Below are 17500 nucleotides of genomic sequence, written 5' to 3' on the forward strand. Positions count from 1 at the left end.
CTTGTCTTTATTTCTATCATTGATATCTTATATGTTGCTTATATTGTAGTCAGTAAAATTATACATTTGTTCTAACGATTCAACGCATCCATTCATTTCTGCAACGGTTCGTCAGTGAATCGATTGCGTGTCATGGCACAATAGCCGCTCACTACGAGGTTGACATATACCGAGTGACATAAAAGCGCGCGTCACTCTCTCCTCGCCATCTATAATATGAACATATATGTACATACATGCCTGAATGCAGTGAATGAACTACCACACGCACTCATCTTTATTTCTTTTCTTCTGACGTACGTGTAATTGACGTTTATATCTTTTCTATTTTTTTTTAAGTATTAATCTATTTTTTTCTTTAATGTGTTAAATTTTTTATTATCTCTTACACATATATGAAGTTAGACGCAACAAGAATGTTATGTATTCATGCGCGCATATGAGACAGTGTTGGTTTACATCGCTTAACTAAGCGTGTGTAAGTGGTGAGCCACTTCCTGATGGCGCAATGGCCCGCTTCCTCTCTCTCTTTCCATGTCCCTCTCCTCCTTTCCCTCCCTCTTCTTTTTCTTTGCGTTTTCTATGCGTTTCTTTCATATTTCATCATTTCTGCGATCTTCCTTCACTGTCATATTTTTTTTTTCTTTTTCCATTCAGTTTTCTGTTCAATTATTAACATGACGTGTGTGTGTGTGTGTGGGGGGGCGGGGTGCGCGCGCGTATTATATAAATCTATCCAAGTCTGTATTCTTTTCTCTAAAATTATACAAGATTGTATTAGTGAAATAGAACAAAAAATGCTAATTCGAAATCAAAGATATAAAATGTAATTTCACAAGAATGTAATCGAAATAAACATCCGGCTTGAAAAGACAATACTGTATTTCGAAGATTTTTCCATGAATTAGAAGAGAGAAATTGTACGTGTGTGTGTGTGTGTGTGTGTGTGTGTGTGTGTGTGTGTGTGTGTGTGTGTGTGTGTGTGTGTGAGATTTTTATAATTTAGATTTTAAATTATTGATTCTCATATACGAAGGAAGGTTATGTAACTTCCTTGTTCGATTATTGATTTGCGGATCGATAGATCGTAGGAAAGAAAATGTGTGCACATTATTTATGAAATAGCGAATTTTACCATCTGTTTTTTTAGTGCCTGTGCGAGAACGAATATAAAGTACACGTATTATGATTATTTCTTTTCGATTGTATCGAATATATTGAAACTATATTAATTTCTCCAGAGAGTTTGGAATGAAAATCGTCATCAATCGATAATAATGCGTCATTTAACAATGTGATTAAAAATGTATCATATATTTCTTTTTCTTCTTTTTCTTTTTTTCTTCACATAACGTCCAAGTTTCTCACTCGGCGACATATCGTTACATCTTACATATCCCTAAATCTCAATTATAAAGATTTATAACCTTATAGCAGAAAGCAACTTCAGCGTAACTACTTCGTACATCTTTTGCAAGACTTTCACGACACATTTTCCCACGTGGATACATACACAAATGCTATTTTCGCAACACGATGTGACGTCGCGAGACGTGGTGTCGCATAATTAAGTAGAAAATCAATCCACGATTTTTAATGAAAAAGTAAAAGGAAATTATGGGTTTTCGTTGGTTTCTCTTTCCCGTACATGTGTTGCTACACTTACGCAACATATATGCGACACGTACAAAAAAAACTTGGATTATATAATTTCATTTTTCAGTATTTTTTATGAAAATATTGAAAAAATTATTTGGATTGTTTATAGTAAATCTTATCGAGAATTCCCTTGTAATGAGTTCATTAAAGACACCCCATTAAGTCGATCGAACACTTCTTGGCGTTTTATTAAAACTAATTATATTGTAAATAAACACAAATACAGTGTCTCCTCGATTTTGTAAATTCTTAACATCCTTCTTTGCCAGAAATAGAATTCTTGAGTAACCTGGAACCTCTTGTATAACCTTTGGACATTATCTTTACTATTAACTATAATCACTTACGTGTTTTGAATGATAACGCAACGTTCTTCGCATAATATTTCCGTTTTTACAATGGAATATTACCAGTGGTCATTGAGTACATGAATAAGTTAACTTAACGAACAAATGCATCATTTATGAAAAATGCAAGATCAGAAAGAGAAAAACGATCAGTTAAAATTTCTAGAATTAATTAAATGAAAATAAGATATATCTTATGATATCATGTTATAATACATCCAGTATTACAGATGCGCAATTGTACACACGTGTGGAAAGAAAGAAGACAGAAGCTGTTGGACGAAATGGAATAAAAATTGATTGGAAATAAACGGTCACAGAAACGTATAGATTTACTTTTACTCATCGAGCCTATTCGCGGCACTTGACAAAAGGACGGCGAAAAGAGAGATAGACAGAGAGAGAGAGAGAGAGAGGGGGGGGAGGGGGGACGGAAGAGTGGTAAAGATGGAAAAAAATGCGTTGGCAATGATGTGCAAATGACATGGCATGTGGGGCAATTAACAATAGCCAATAGATCAAACATCGTCAATGGTAACAAATCCAAGATTACCTCGATTCGCGCATTCACTCGCGCTACGCCTCGATCGAGCAAGCGCGTGAATGGAATGGGTGTAAGACGGTTACAAGGAAAAAATATGAATGAAGTCGCGGTAGTGACAGTCGCGTACGATTTACGCTTCGCGCGCATGCGTCCTCGCGCCCCGCATGTAGCAGGTAGCACGTGTATCGTTTCGTGTCATTCAGCACGAATAACGTGGAACTATGCGAGAAGAGACGAATGATCGACTACACGAAGCAAGGTGTGATCGGCACGTCATCATGTGCAAAAAATTGCATATATTACATACTACTCGTCGTACGTAATATGTACTGTACTCGACGTTGTCATAACGATCTTTTCTTGTCGTTCGACACATTCATCTCCGATTATTAAGAGATATCAAATTCGAGTCAGTGCATCGAGTCAGTGACTCGCGTTGACTCGTTGACTCGTAGTACATCGATACTCGTACGGCGAATGTATATACGTGCGATTACAGGAGTACGCGCGTGTACTCTCTGCGAAGAAAAACATGAGTATTGGACGCGAGAGCGCCAATTGTGCGTCGTACCGTCGATCGTCGTGCGCCATTGACGATATCGCGACTGCCGAATTCAATTCAACTGGAATTCAATTCAAATTGCGCTCGTCACGTGTCAAAATTCTGTAACAATTTAGCTGCTTTCCTATAAGCTTTCATACGCGTATAAAAGATGGAAGATTATAAATAAACTAAGCTAGAGAACGCAATTGAATGTAGATGTAGAAAATTATCGTTTCGAATGTTTAAATCAAGAATTACAAATCATTGCAACTTGTTGCGTCAACTTATTCGCGACGTTACTTCAAGTGCACCACGTGGCGTCGCTTGCACTACATGCGCATGGATATCGAGTACACTCTTTGAGCTCGCGTTATGTGCCATTATGCGTTATGTATCGCCGGATCTTCGGACGTGCGAACGTCACAAAAATTGAGCGTAGTCAGTTGAGTGGGGTCTTTCCCATCAAAATAATTTATTATTCCTAATTTATTAACCCTGGCAGCGACGTGGCGCGCGCATCTTGAAGATATGCGCGCGTTGTGACAATATAATTACGTTTCCAGCGCCGTTATATTGCATTTACCGCGAATAAATATCCTTGGAGAAATGAGACATGTTTCTTCCTCCCCCCCCCCTCTCTCTCTCTCTCTCTCTCTCTCTCTCTCTCTCTCTCTCTCTCTCTCTCTTGAACATACTAAGGCTATCTTCGGAAACATCAGCCGAGTGATTCTGTGTATCATTTTATTCTTGTTGTTCATCAAATGTTAAACAAGGATTCCGATACACGGAATCACTCGGGTGGTATTTTCGAACGTAGTCCAAGTGTTTCGAGATCATTTCCAGCAAAGAGCGAAAAAACTGCTTTATGGAGATGAATTTATTTTCGATCGTTGCATTACGTGTGTCGACAAGCGATTCAGATCGGCGATTCAGATCGGCGATTCATATCAAGATTTTTTTTCCTCGTGCTTTTCCTTTTCTGGTAATCTTTCGTCCTCCGCTTCTCGATGACGATCTTCTTGATTCTTAGCATCTTAGATTCTTTCATCAATCGTTATTCATCAGTATGTCTAACCAAGTTCCGGATGTGGCTCGATCTCTATTCTCGGTTTTGTATTCGATGGTTAAAATCTAAATATAAAGTCGCTGCGCTCGCTCGCTCGCTCGCTCGCTCGTTCGCTCGTTGCTCGTCGTTGCTCGTATGTATGTACATACACGCGGTGAATCTCATCGTCGTGTTGGACCACCCGGCGGCACAACTCGCTTTGATTCGCCTTTTCTAACGCCGGAAGTTATTCCATCGATTCAAGCCAATTTTTCCGTTTACTCACTACACTCTACATAGTACATATATCGTCAGATTCGAAACGGAAGCGATATCACGCGATTATGTGTGCGATATTCATGTGTCCGTATAGGCGCGTGCGCACGTCAGCTTATATGCGATGTATGCTCGTAATTCGCAAGAAATCTTGCGTATTCACAATAAATTCACTTTTTTCGCCCCTTTTTCCTCTTCCTCTTCTGCGCATTTGCCTGTTTTCTTTCTTTGTTATTTTATATACGGCAATGCGATATATGACAATTAAATTTATACTCGCTCCTCTTGTGTCGATTACTTGGACTCAGGACCAGGACTTGAATCGTTCGTTAAATAAAAGAGAAAAATTTAGTCTATTATATGAAAATATAGAATTAACACTTGCTATACATATGATATTTATATATAGAGAGAGAGAATTAGGAAAAAAAAGTCGTTGCGGATTACGAGCAACGTAGGAAGCGGTAACAAACTTCCCAAGTAGGGAACCAGGGAGGAAGTCAACAAGGGAGGAAGTCTATCCATCCGGAGGGGCTTTCACAAAACCTCATTCGGCAAACGAGCGAATAAGGAAAAAAAGCACCGCGAGACTATAATTTTATCGTAATTAGCTCCCGCCAATGTTACGTTATATAATTTAATTGTGCCCTTGCTTGATTACGCGTCTCTTCCGATGTCTCTTGAGTCATGTGACACAACACGACATTTCTTTTTACTAAAGTAAATCTCATACAAAGAATAAAAGAAGATATATTCGTCGAGCGGAGTAAAGGAGTAAAGAATAAAGAACGAAATATTTATTCAGTAATATATCAATATATCAATATCAATATTCGCGCGTCTATATGATTCTTTCCCGGTTGTTCCGAGTTTACGCGCAATCGAGACAAGAGAGAAAAAAGCGGTTGTTAAAAGAACATTCTCGTAATTACGAGAGAGAAGTATCGCGCGAGAGGCTAAGAACGATTTCTAGATCGAGAGAAGCCTCACGCTATTCTCATAGTTTTCTCACGCGACCGTATGATCGTAATTGATCGCTTTTCGCGAAAAAGCAAGCTAACGTTTCTCAACCGTACCGCGCGATAACGAGAGAAAAATTGCGGAATAGTAGGAGAAACTCTTCGTGTGAGAGAAAGAGAGAGAGGGAAGAATCGGGAAGGGGAACGAAAGGTAAGCATTCGCGAAATCGTAGAGACAAAGTGATAATTGTACGTGATGTACGCAGACCGCGTGAATATCTTAGAATTGCATAAGTAGGACAATCCGAGAGAGAGAGAGAGAGAGAGAGAGAGAGAGAGAGAGAGACCATTGTTTCTTTCAACCTCTGCAAAAGCTGTGGCTTAACTTACCGTAATCGTTATCTGTCTATCTATTATTATTCCATCGGTGTCATTTCGCTGCCAAAATAGAAATACGATTGTCATCGATGTGTCTTTTGTACTCGCTACCTAAGATAGTTTCCACGATACTAATAATACGAAACACATAACTTGGACTTTTATTCAATTTTTTCTAGAGTACTCTCATTATATATTTCAATTTTTATATTATTTTTAATACAATCCTTTAAACTTTTGATTCGATTCCTTTGACGAATGAAGCAAGAATAATCTTTTTAATTATAATTAATTTATTATCGTAAAACTTTTTTCCGATAATTGATATACACGCAATGGCGTAATATACCAAAGCGATAGGATAATTTCTCTATAGTTGAAACCCTGGAAATCATGCGAATACATAAAGGAATTCGATAAAGATCCGATCGAGAAGCGATGCGTAAGATGCGTACGCTACGCCTTCATCACGTTCGCACCTGTTGCATCTATTCTTTCGTAGTATTAGCGGAAATTCTTGAATGGCATAAAAGAAGGGAAGACATAAATCGAGCTTGATTTAACTTTTAATTTGCGTGATATTATTTGAGCCAATATGCATTCCATATACATAAATAAAATCACATGCCATGAACGACAATTAACACGGCGAGAGTCAAGAAAGTGTAAAAGTAGGATCTTATCATTCTTCGTATAAGTTTCCGTTCTCAGCACTATTCGATTGTCTCTCTGTTGCCGTATCCAGCTGTAAACAATCCTTTACAATTGTTTTCAAAAGTGAGAAACTCTGTGGGAATATTTAACTAGAAACGAATTTACTAACCTATAAAGCTATGTTGCTAGAAAAACTTTGTTTATCTTCCGTGTACCGTGCACGTGCACGCAAAAAGCAGGGGGACAGAGAGACAGAGAGAGTAGTGAAGAGGGGGGGAAGAAGGAAAAGAAACTTGCTGACGTGTGTACAAAAAAAAGTTTATATATATATATATATATATATACACGTTTATGTATTATGCGTAATTTTTAATAATATACGTAATTTATATGCGCGTGATATTTAATTATGTATATTATTTAAAAATTAATATATATATACATCCCAATAAATATCAACTAACATGTAATATAACTGTTAGTATAATTTGCCGTTCAACAATACATATGTATAACTATTAAGTTATATAATAGTGTGTGTGGTGTGTGTGTGTATGTGTGGTGTGTGTGTGTGTATGTGTGGCGCGCGCGCGCGTGCACGTGTGCATATGTATATCAAAATTAATATATCATAATGTCAATGTATTAAAATAAATGTATTAATGCAGTATAATATATATATTTACTAATTAATATATATATATATATATATATATATATATATATCACATATTATACTGAATTTTACGAGGGGGTAACCTCTTAAATTCCGATACAATCTATCAGAAGTCCGAAAAAAATATACGATAGCCGTTCATACGAAACAGCTACGTACTACAAAATTGTGACACAAAATAATTGAATTTATCCGTTACGAATTTTACACACACACACACACACACACACACGCGCACACACACACACACGCACGCACGCACGCGCGCGTGAATGTATGTTCCAAATCATTCAACATGTGTATAGCGTGTCTAATAATACAGGTTATAATGTGTGTATGTACATATATATATATATATATATATATATATATATATATATATATAAAATACATTATTTAATAATAAAGAAAAAATATGCATGTACTGACATCTGTGGACATTTCTAACATTATCAACGATTGATATAATTAGTAATTGATTTCTGTGATTGCTTTTTTTGCACATAGATATCGCTAGTTACAGATAAGGTTATATCAAGTTATATCACATTCCTTTGGTTAATAAGGATATTATTTTATTTATCGTATGACAAAACACGTTGATTGATTGATACACACACAATCGACTTTCCGAAGAGACACCGACTTCCTTTAGACACTTATTGTTGAATTAATCAACACATTTATTTGGCGTATCATTCCGTTCACAGCAAGTTTGTTACATATATTTAGACGGGCTGTTGCCAGTCTATTTTTACCACATGTTAAACATACGAGATCGATGGACCGGCAAAGTATGTCGATATTAATTTATGTATTTGTACTTTTGGCAATTTTTACCGATCATTTATGTGAGGAGCAATTTTGTTCGGCAAATAACGCAGAATTCTGTAAAGGAAACGAGATAGATCGTCAGAAAGGATCATTTTACACGGAAGGTATTGTTTACAATCTCAAAATTGATTTCAAAATTGATTAGTGTAATCTTGAGATGACACTTGATGACACGATATTGTATCATAAAATTTTCATTGTACTATTTTTTCTCATGTTTAGCAATAAATGAAAAATATAGGAAATATTTAGTGGCGATCGAAAAAGCAGAGCAAAGTTACAAAGAATGCAATAACACGAAACATGATTGCTTTAAAGATGTGATTGTAAGAGATCTAAAGCCTTTTAAAATGAAAGGCATAGGTGAAGAAATGATAGAAGCTGCTAAAACTAGGTATCTATAATGTTTTGTTTTACGTCAATGGCTTCATGTAAATTCATTTTGCTTTTTATTTTACAAATAAGTAGTATGATAATCTCATAGGGGTACATTTTATCAAGTTATCGATGGTAAATTATATCGAGAAAGAAATTGTATGTTTCCAGCCAGATGTGCTGGAATTGAACATTTTTTATTAAAGGTAATTGGTAATTTATCAGACATGGATTTAATTATAAATACCAGAGACTATCCTCAATCCAGTGAATATTTTGGAAATGCCATGCCTATTTTTTCATTTAGTAAGGTAAGAGATAAATTTCTTATCTATTTTAAGTCGACATTCATATAGTCTGTTCTTAAATTTAAGATAAAGCTTATATGGGTTATTGGTTGGAATATAATCTTAGATATAAGAACAAATATATGAATATTGATTTAAAATTTGTTACATCTTAATATATTTATGTATTATAATATATTAATTTTCATTGATTGAATTTAATGAAAACTGAGTAGCCTGCAAAATATATTTATAGACACCACAATATCATGATATTATGTATCCAGCATGGGCATTTTGGGAAGGTGGTCCAGCCATTTCGTTGTATCCCCGTGGTCTCGGCAGGTGGGATCAACACCGTAAATCATTGAATAAGGCGAGTTTGGAGATTCCATGGGAAAAGAAAAAGAGTAAAGCATTCTTTCGTGGATCTAGAACGAGTTCAGAACGTGATAACTTGATATTACTAAGTCGCAATAAATCTCATTTGGTGGATGCTCGATACACTAAGAATCAAGCATGGAAATCCAATGAGGTAATGAAGGTTATTTTTTTCTTTTGGAGTCGTGTGTTGGTGGACATTATATGACTCGAATGTATATAAGACATAATTTATGTAGATATAATTTTTAACTTTATTCTACTTTATTCTTACTTTATTTTAGGACACTTTGCATGTGGCACCAGCATTGGAGGTATCTTTGGAATCACATTGCGCATACAAATACTTATTCAACTTCCGAGGTGTGGCAGCTTCGTTTCGGCACAAGCATTTATTTTTATGCCGATCATTAATATTTCACGTCGGCGAAGATTGGTTTGAATTTTATTATCATGCTATGAAACCATGGATTCATTATATACCTGTTTCTAAAAATGCAGATCAGAAAGAATTGCAGTAAGAACATCTAACCTTATTGTGTCATTGTCCTATTTTGTCTTTATTATCAACTAGTTATCAGCTAATTTAGTTTCTTTTATCTTTTCAGGGATTTGATTGAATTTGCAAAGAACAATGATAATGTATCAAAAAAGATTGCTTATCGCGGAAGAGATTTTATATGGAATAATTTGAAAATGTCAGACATTTTATATTTTTGGAAACAACTTCTTAAAAGTTATGCTAAACTTTTGACATATAAACCAGTATTAAAAAAAAATCTCATAAACGTTGCAACAAAACAGTAAATACAATTGTGATAATTTGTATAATATTGTACATTGAGTTGCATAATATCTTTTTGAGTAATAACAACTATGTGTATGCTTGTCTCTCTTCGTCCGTCCGTCCGTCCGCGCGCGCGCGCGCGCCTCTCTCTCTCTCTCTCTCTCTCTCTCTCTCTCTCTCTCTCTCTCTCTCTCTCTCTCTCTCTCTCTCTCTCTCTCTCTCTCTCTCTCTCTCTCTCTCTCTCTCTCTCTCTCTCTCTCTCTCTCTCTCTCTCTCTCTCTCTCTCTCTCTCTCTCCTCATCTCTCTCTCTCTCTCTCTCCTCTCTCTCTCTCTCTCTCTCTCTCTCTCTCTCTCTCTCTGCTCTGTGTCTGTGTGTGTGTGTGTGTGTGTGTGTGTGTGTGTGTGTGTGTGTGTGTGTGTGTGTGTGTGTGTAAATGAAACATGCATTTATTTTACAGCATGCAATTGAAAATATATATTATATAGTTAAAATAAACACGTATTTATTAATATTATTTGTGATATATGACAATGAAGGATATAATACAAGAGATTTTGTTCAAGGCACGACACAATGGCGTGGCTTGAACAAGTTTCGATATGATTTCTTAACATTCTAATACCAGTAGGAACATAAAGAAAGGCGTTGCACAATTACATTTATGTATATCAGTCGATAACTTGCCTTAAACAATAAATAACTATTTAATCAACTTGAAACAATAAACAAATTACTTTCTTGTTATACAGAAATTCTCTTATTCAATAAATAGTGATAAAAAGTACAAAGCCTTTCTTCCTGTACTCTGATAGTACTTGGAGTCTAAATAATTGTTAACGATTAAGTACTAGTCAAACAATTTTATAGTATTATCTCTGACACTTTTGAAATGTAAGAAAATATGGATTGTATAAAAATTAAGATTATCTTAAATATCTGTCAATATTGGAAATACAGCGAAAACATTTGTTTCAAATATCTTTTTACCAAAAAAGATGAATATTATGTATATCTTTGTTAAATGCATTTCAGGCATAGGGTATTTTTTTTATAAGATCTCGGAAATGAAAGAGACATTTTTTTTTTATACATAAGAACTATATAAATGTATAAATTGTTACACTTAGCAGCACCATGAATGTCAGAGATCGGTCTGACAATTTTTTTTGCATATAGTTAATTATAATACTCTAGCATACACACGTGCGCGTGCGCGTATGTGTGCGCATATATTATATTATATATAATTGCATATAAAGCTACAAGACAAACAAGTTATTATTGAGAAAAATCGCGGGAAGCGTTTAGAGAAAAACAAGAGAATTCTCTTCAAATATACGTAACGTATGGAGGTTTTACATGTGTTTGAACCAAACCTGTGTGTTTGATTCGAGTTTTCTCATACAGAGAAAGTCGCGCTTGAGGACAGACTTGATACATTTACAATTCTTATTAGAGGATCGTATAAATTACAAAAATATTTTCTAAGGCACTCTTTTGCACGTAAGATAACGGTTATCCTAGCATAGACGTAACACAGCAACAGTGACGCTATTAGACTATGAATATTTACATACATATAAATGGCTCGCGCATGCAAATGAACTTAGACATAGAAATAATATATCAATGCAAATGCCGCATTACGCATAGAATAGTTTAGCATTTACGTTACATAAGTAGAAGGATCTATTATAATATATTCACACAGCACTTTCATTTAATTAACAAATATTTTTTTTTAAATATTGTCAGTCAAAAATCTAATTATTGCTTTTTAATTATTAATTGTCATGTCGCAACGTCTTAATATCCTTTACGCATAGCGCGATCTAGTCAAATTATTGGGTCCCAATCGGACTCATCGATAAGTGCTTTTAATATTCAAAGTCTTGGCGAATGAGGGATAAATAGGCAGTGTAGGATGTTCCATGTTATGTTACGCGCGTGAAACATCATTCATCAAAGTGATAACACAGAGATATATCATAAAGATATTTCGCGTATATTTTGTGTTTGCATTTATCAAAATGCTGTAAACGTGTGCAAATCAAATAGGTGCAATGATACGCTTGCGCAATGGACAATTCATGCGGCAATCAACAATTAAACTGGCGGGAATATTGCATAATTTTCTAACTATCTACATAATTTAATTACCAGGAGCGCAAATTCCTGTTTCACTGTATCAACGACGATGCGACTTCGTGCGACTTCAGCGAGATCGATATTGATCGAGTTTCAATATGTTCACTATTTTTTATTTAGGGAAAAAGTTCCGTCCCGTTCTTGATCGCATTTCGTTCCCTCGCTCGTGCGCACGTACATACGTATCGATCCGAGTGATCGGCCCATCGCATCTATCCAACGGAGTAATGGACACCACCCTACGTAATTCTATGTAGCCACGACAAATCTTACGATGATCGCTGTCATAGTGCTGCTGAGGAGAAGCTGCCACGTCCTTTCCGACCCATATCGGAACGAATTCGCGGACGATTCGGAGTCTCCTTGATTGTGATTCGATGACGTAACAAGTTCATCGGTTCCTCCTGTTGAATTTAAATTGGAATCGTAGTGGCGCGTAATCTCGCGCACCGTATGCGACGATTGGCTGGCACGGCGTATCGATCTAAACGCATGTGCGTTTAAGAGCGTGGAACAGGTCAAATAAAGAGCGCGAAGATGTCTTCGCTTTCGCTCTCGTTCTCGCTCTTGCTCTCGCCCTCGCCCTCGCCCTCGCTCTCGCTCTCGCCCTCGCCCTCGCCCTCGCCCTCGCCCTCGCCCTCGCCCTCGCCCTCGCCCTCACCCTCGCTCTCGCCTTCGCCGCCTTTGCCGGTTGACGTTGTTGTTGTTTGGAACTTTATTTAGTTTTTCCGCGCGTAAATAATTGGAATATTTGGCACGTATACTGGTCGTGAATCGCGCCGTTTTGATCGCTCACTTTCTCCCAAATTCGGGATGTACATTGTTGTCGTCTGGAAAAGGTATACCCCCAGTTAATGCGGGTATTAGAGATCGATTTGACTCATAAAACGAGTCACTTTCTCACGTTTTACTTTCTAACAATAAGTAAACATCGTTGTTATCTATCTATCGATATCGCAGTATTTAGTGCTATCCACGGTTGCTTATTTATCAAATCTTTATCAAATCTTAATTTTGTACTATTAATGCGTAAATTCGTTACATACTATGGGAGGAAATTATGAACATATTGATATCACGGATAATAAATTCGATATTCATTATTCAATATCGCTATTTGCAATTATGAAATTAAAAGTTTTCTATACTGTTATAAAAGTTTTTTTTCCTTGCAAAAATAGCCAAATAATTGAAAAATATTAATAAATTACGTCACGGCAATTAAAAATTGTTACGGGAAAGACCAGACATTTTATTGAAAGCACCAAAGACGTGAAAATATCTACATATATCAATTTTGTGTGCGTGCATGTGTGCGTGCGTGCGTGCGTGCGCGCGCGCGCGTGCATTACGAATTGATTTTGTAATATCAAGTAGTTAAAGATTTTTGTGTAAGATTTTTGAGTAGGATATCGATAGTGAATCTTGATTATACTAAATCTTACAACGAATAACTTTCTATTTTTTGTCTTATGATCGTTCTTGTTCGATGAATAATTGCAAGCGAATATGTGAAAAATTTGCGGTGCATTTTAACAGCAAAAGTTAAAATTAAAAATTATTTTACTTTAATATTTTTTACTCGTATTGTCGCATTTATTTTACTATTTATAATAGTTTTTAAAGGAAATGTAATACAAAATGTAATATAAAATGCAATACAAAAGCAATACAAATGTTATAAAGGCAAATGTACAATCAAAGAAAGAAATACTGTAGAATTTGTACTATAGATTTCATAGATTTCTAAGTGATCGATTATCAAACGGTGAATTGTTAACGACTAGTCGAAATAAAAAATGCACCGATAAAATCGGTAAAATAGCACAGAGAGAGAGAGAGAGAGAGAGAGAGAGAGAGAGAGAGAGAGAGAGAGAGAGAGACGTAGAAAGATTTAGATTGTCAAGAGTCTCGTGCATTTTCTTATAAAATCCCATTGATAGATTACACATAGCCCGAAGGAACATGAGAAAGATTGTGCGATTCAAGACTAGTGTGTATCATGATTGCAATGTTTAAATGTTTAAATTCAAAATTTAATTTCGACGGATATGACGGATCTCTGATTGTAAGATACGATAGATTGTGCAACGATGAGGCGTGCGTGGAAAAAAATAATTGCGGGTAAAAGTATTCTTTAATACGAGAGAAAAAATAAGTAAAATAAGAAAAAAAGAACAAATCAAGATCAAAAAGGTCAGAGATTTCCTGTAAGAGTACTTGTATATTGTTAGAAGGAACAAATCTTAAAAACACACTTTTATGGTAGATTAAGTTCCAAACAACACAACTGCCAACGGCAGTGGCCCATGCACTTCCCTGTTTCACGCTCGTGTGTGAGTGCATGCGTGTGCTTTCATGTGCACGGATTTTAAAACAAATTGGTGCGTATTGATCGATGAGACGCGTATAATTTTAGTATACCCATTATTCTCCGGTATGAGACTTACTTGAGTTATGTCATGATCGACAATGCAAAACGTAGAAAGAGATTCATGCTTTATAAGAGTGATCATTTTAATATATTATATCTACTATTAGTAAAGATTTCACGATGAGACAAAGTGAAAATGGAGACATGTGTAGGTGCACAAAAGAGAACAAAAAAGAACAAACGAGAAAACGTAAGTAGGAAACGCGAAACCGTAACCGTGCTAAAAGAAATGTGCTGATTGTTAACGAATTAATAATCGTCCGTGTAAGTGAGACAAAAACAAAAGAGAGAAAATGTAAAAAATCTCTTATCTCTAATCTCTAAAAATATATTTACTCTTGTTTTGTCAAATTGGATGCGGCGACGATGATATACGGCGACCTTTCGCGCGATCACCATTTACTTTTCGACGTCAGTGTTTCCAGAAATCATCAAATACTTAATTTCCATTCGTCGCCTGGCTAATAAATACTCTGGGCTTTAGCGTACGGCAAAATGATTAACGACATGTGAAATTGCTAGTCTTCTCATGAACCGATGAAGAATCGATGTAAATTAATTTTGACTTGAAACAACTTTGACTTTGAATTCCAAACAAAAGAATCACGTCGATTCACGGAACTATAAAGTGATAATATAACGTAGCGAGTAGCGATTGACGATCAAACGACGATTAATGATTAAAACAACATAATAATGTTATGATAATGTTATGATAATGTTGTGATAATGTTATGATATTGTTAGTAAATTGATATTTTACTAATGCACTGGATGTTAATTTAGCTACTACTAGCGAAACTAAAACTCAAAATTATAACTAATGTCATTATTTCTTGTGCCTTGTATATCTTAAAATTTGGCATTAATGCTTAATTAGTGTGACATCTCTATAAAATTCGTATTAAAAAATTCCCTCAAAATAATGTCATTGATGTTGTCACGCGTAGACCGATCGTGCAGGCATTACTTTCCCATGTTTCGGTTTTACCTAATTTCGTAACTTCCGCGTCAATGTATAGGGCTTGAATTATGATACGTTTGGTAATAAAATTCAAAATATCATTGTTTCATTGTGTTGCGAATATTTATTCATTGCGTTGCGTCACATCCGATTTTAACGATCTGTGACACGATAAAACGCACGAGGCATGGAAGTTATTTTGAATCGTCATGCTCGTAATATATCTCGGGACATGACGGCGTTAAAATTGAAACGTGTCGATTTATTTTTACGTGATATCGTACCAGAACATGGTACGTGTCGTCTCGAAGTATCTCGAAGATTTAAATTTGCCCTCTCTCGCTTTTCTTTTTCTTTCTTCCAGTATTGCATGCACGTGTCTTTTCGCGCGATATAGCCCCAGTATAATAGTAGCCAGGTGCTCGAGACATCAAAGTTTTTAATATCGCGCTTCCTGCCTGCCTCCACACCAAGGGGATTATTTGTTTCCACGTTGATTATTTTCAGCGAACTAGAACGAGCGAAGCGGACTACTAGGTACCCACTGTCACGATTCTCCGGGATATTAATTTAAAGGAAACGCAATTCATGCGCAATTCGTGGAAACTTATTCATCTTGTTGTTCGTGGAATATTCTTATTATCGTACGACGATGCATCGACGACGGTTGATAAATACAATAGTAACGGTAATTATATTCAACGGACACGTCGAGAAAGGGTCTGAAGAGAAAAATGTATGACACGAGATACAAAGAGAAAAAAATCTATTATGTCTATATGAATTAATTGAGAAATCGTCGATATTCTTCAAGAGAGATACTATTCATTTTAAATTGGGAGATATTTAACTGTGGGGAGACACTGGACAATCGCGTGGACAATGGATACCTTCATGTTTTTCGAGGCTGGGCAGGATTCGACAAAGGTTTGTACCTGCGTCTAGAATGATGTCGCCAACGCTGTCAAGACTACCGTAATCGTCGTACGTGTCAGCCACGTCCAAATTACTGGTAAATGCGAATGGCCAATGGTCATTACCTAATGTACCTCTGCTAGCGGACTTGCACCCGAACCACCAATACGCTGTCGATCTTGGGAAAGCGGGATTAGCGTCGTCCACCTGTGAAATCGAAAAGATATCGCTCTTGATATGACTTGATATGACATAATATAATATATCTTTTATGGGATTTTAATGGGTGTCTATCGCGAGAGATCCCAATGGGGGATCTGTCGCGCGTCAAGAGAGCTACTCCGTAGTCGTAGATCGTATTGAAAAAGACCGATACTATTTTCTAATCTGTCTATCAATTAAAGTATCACATATTGTCAATTATATAACATACAACTAGAAATAGAATCAAAGTTAATGTAAAATCCACTGTGCTTGCCTTAAATTGTCGATCGTTGAATCGATAATAAGCGTTATCTTGAAAGAAATACGTGTAGCCCTTGTAGGTCACTGCCGCATTGATGGGATTCGGTATGCCTTCCCAGTTTTGGATGAGTTTAGGATAGTTACTTCTTACCGGTGGTTTCGACGCCGGATCGAAGCGCCAGAATTTTGTACCTTTGTAGAAGTAAATCTTGCCGTTTCCGGTCCAGACGGTAGCCGCGTCGATGTTATCGGGAATACCGGTAAAACCATCGCTAATTTCCTTCGGATAGTCACCGTCCATAGTCGTATTAATGTATCTCCAGTACTGCGTGCCCTGAAAAGTGCAAAATATAAAGTTACGGTGTCACGCGGTTACAGGTGAAGGAATTAACTTTTCGTCTCGCTCGTTTGGTCAGCGGTAAACGGTTACCTTGAAAAAGTAAGTCTTGCCATTTCTGTATGTAAATGCAGCGTCTATGTTTGCCGGAAGCTCCTTCCACGTACTACTAATACGTCTAGGGTATCCGCTAGCCACACCATTGTCCGTTAATTTCCAGTAATATTTTCCTAAAAATTCCACAAATTCCTCGGTATTCTCGCCTCGTCTCGCATCTCCGAGATGAGGTCGAAGGACGTCAAGGCGGAGAACCTGAGAGATACGGTTTATAAGAGAGATTACAACTCGCGCATACGTACCTTTGAACACAATTATCTCGCCGTCTTTCGTATCGAACATCGTGTCGACCTTGGGATCTTTACACAATTCAGGATCTTCTTCGGCAGGCGGCAGAGGCTGCGATCTTCGCGAATTAGTTTTCGTCCCATA

At 36.5% G+C, this 17500-nt stretch overlaps 2 protein-coding genes across 6 annotated transcripts in view; one reads left to right on the forward strand and one right to left on the reverse strand.

Moving 5' to 3' along the window:
• Nucleotides 1-7575: 7575 nt before the first annotated feature.
• Nucleotides 7576-9833, forward strand: LOC105424385 (O-glucosyltransferase rumi homolog). The gene is made up of 6 exons (XM_011634579.2): nt 7576-8020; nt 8139-8310; nt 8401-8602; nt 8835-9113; nt 9244-9476; nt 9568-9833. Exons 1-6 carry the CDS (start codon nt 7864-7866, stop codon nt 9764-9766), a joined length of 1242 nt encoding a protein of 413 aa, XP_011632881.2. The 5' UTR covers nt 7576-7863; the 3' UTR covers nt 9767-9833.
• Nucleotides 9834-10225: 392 nt separating this feature from the next.
• Nucleotides 10226-17500, reverse strand: part of LOC105424383 (Matrix metalloproteinase 1) — a 22494-nt gene continuing 15219 nt past the window's right edge. For 2 of the 5 annotated variants that reach the window (XM_011634576.3, XM_089078727.1), the window contains exons 6-10: nt 17371-17500; nt 17105-17241; nt 16688-17008; nt 16230-16416; nt 10226-12300 (exon numbers count right to left, since the gene is read on the reverse strand). The exon at nt 17371-17500 is cut by the window's right edge and continues 6 nt beyond it. In XM_011634576.3, the coding sequence (XP_011632878.2) occupies nt 12146-12300; nt 16230-16416; nt 16688-17008; nt 17105-17241; nt 17371-17500 (930 nt within the window). In that variant the 3' untranslated portion in view covers nt 10226-12145. Of the gene's footprint in view, nt 12727-16229; nt 16417-16687; nt 17009-17104; nt 17242-17370 lie in introns of all 5 variants that reach the window. The other 3 variants (XM_011634577.3, XM_089078726.1, XM_089078724.1) reach the window with 3 other exon arrangements.

This window comes from Pogonomyrmex barbatus, unplaced genomic scaffold (genome assembly GCF_055798465.1).
Source record: "Pogonomyrmex barbatus isolate J1 unplaced genomic scaffold, ASM5579846v1 scaffold29, whole genome shotgun sequence".
Classification (NCBI taxonomy): Eukaryota; Metazoa; Arthropoda; class Insecta; order Hymenoptera; family Formicidae; genus Pogonomyrmex; species Pogonomyrmex barbatus.

Coding starts and splice junctions, on each gene's coding strand:
- LOC105424385 (XM_011634579.2), top strand. CDS start 7,864: ATGGACCGGCAAAGTATGTCGATATTAATTTATGTATTTGTACTTTTG. Junction 8,311..8,400: donor ATAGAAGCTGCTAAAACTAG/GTATCTATAATG, acceptor ATAATCTCATAG/GGGTACATTTTATCAAGTTA. Junction 9,477..9,567: donor GCAGATCAGAAAGAATTGCA/GTAAGAACATCT, acceptor TTATCTTTTCAG/GGATTTGATTGAATTTGCAA.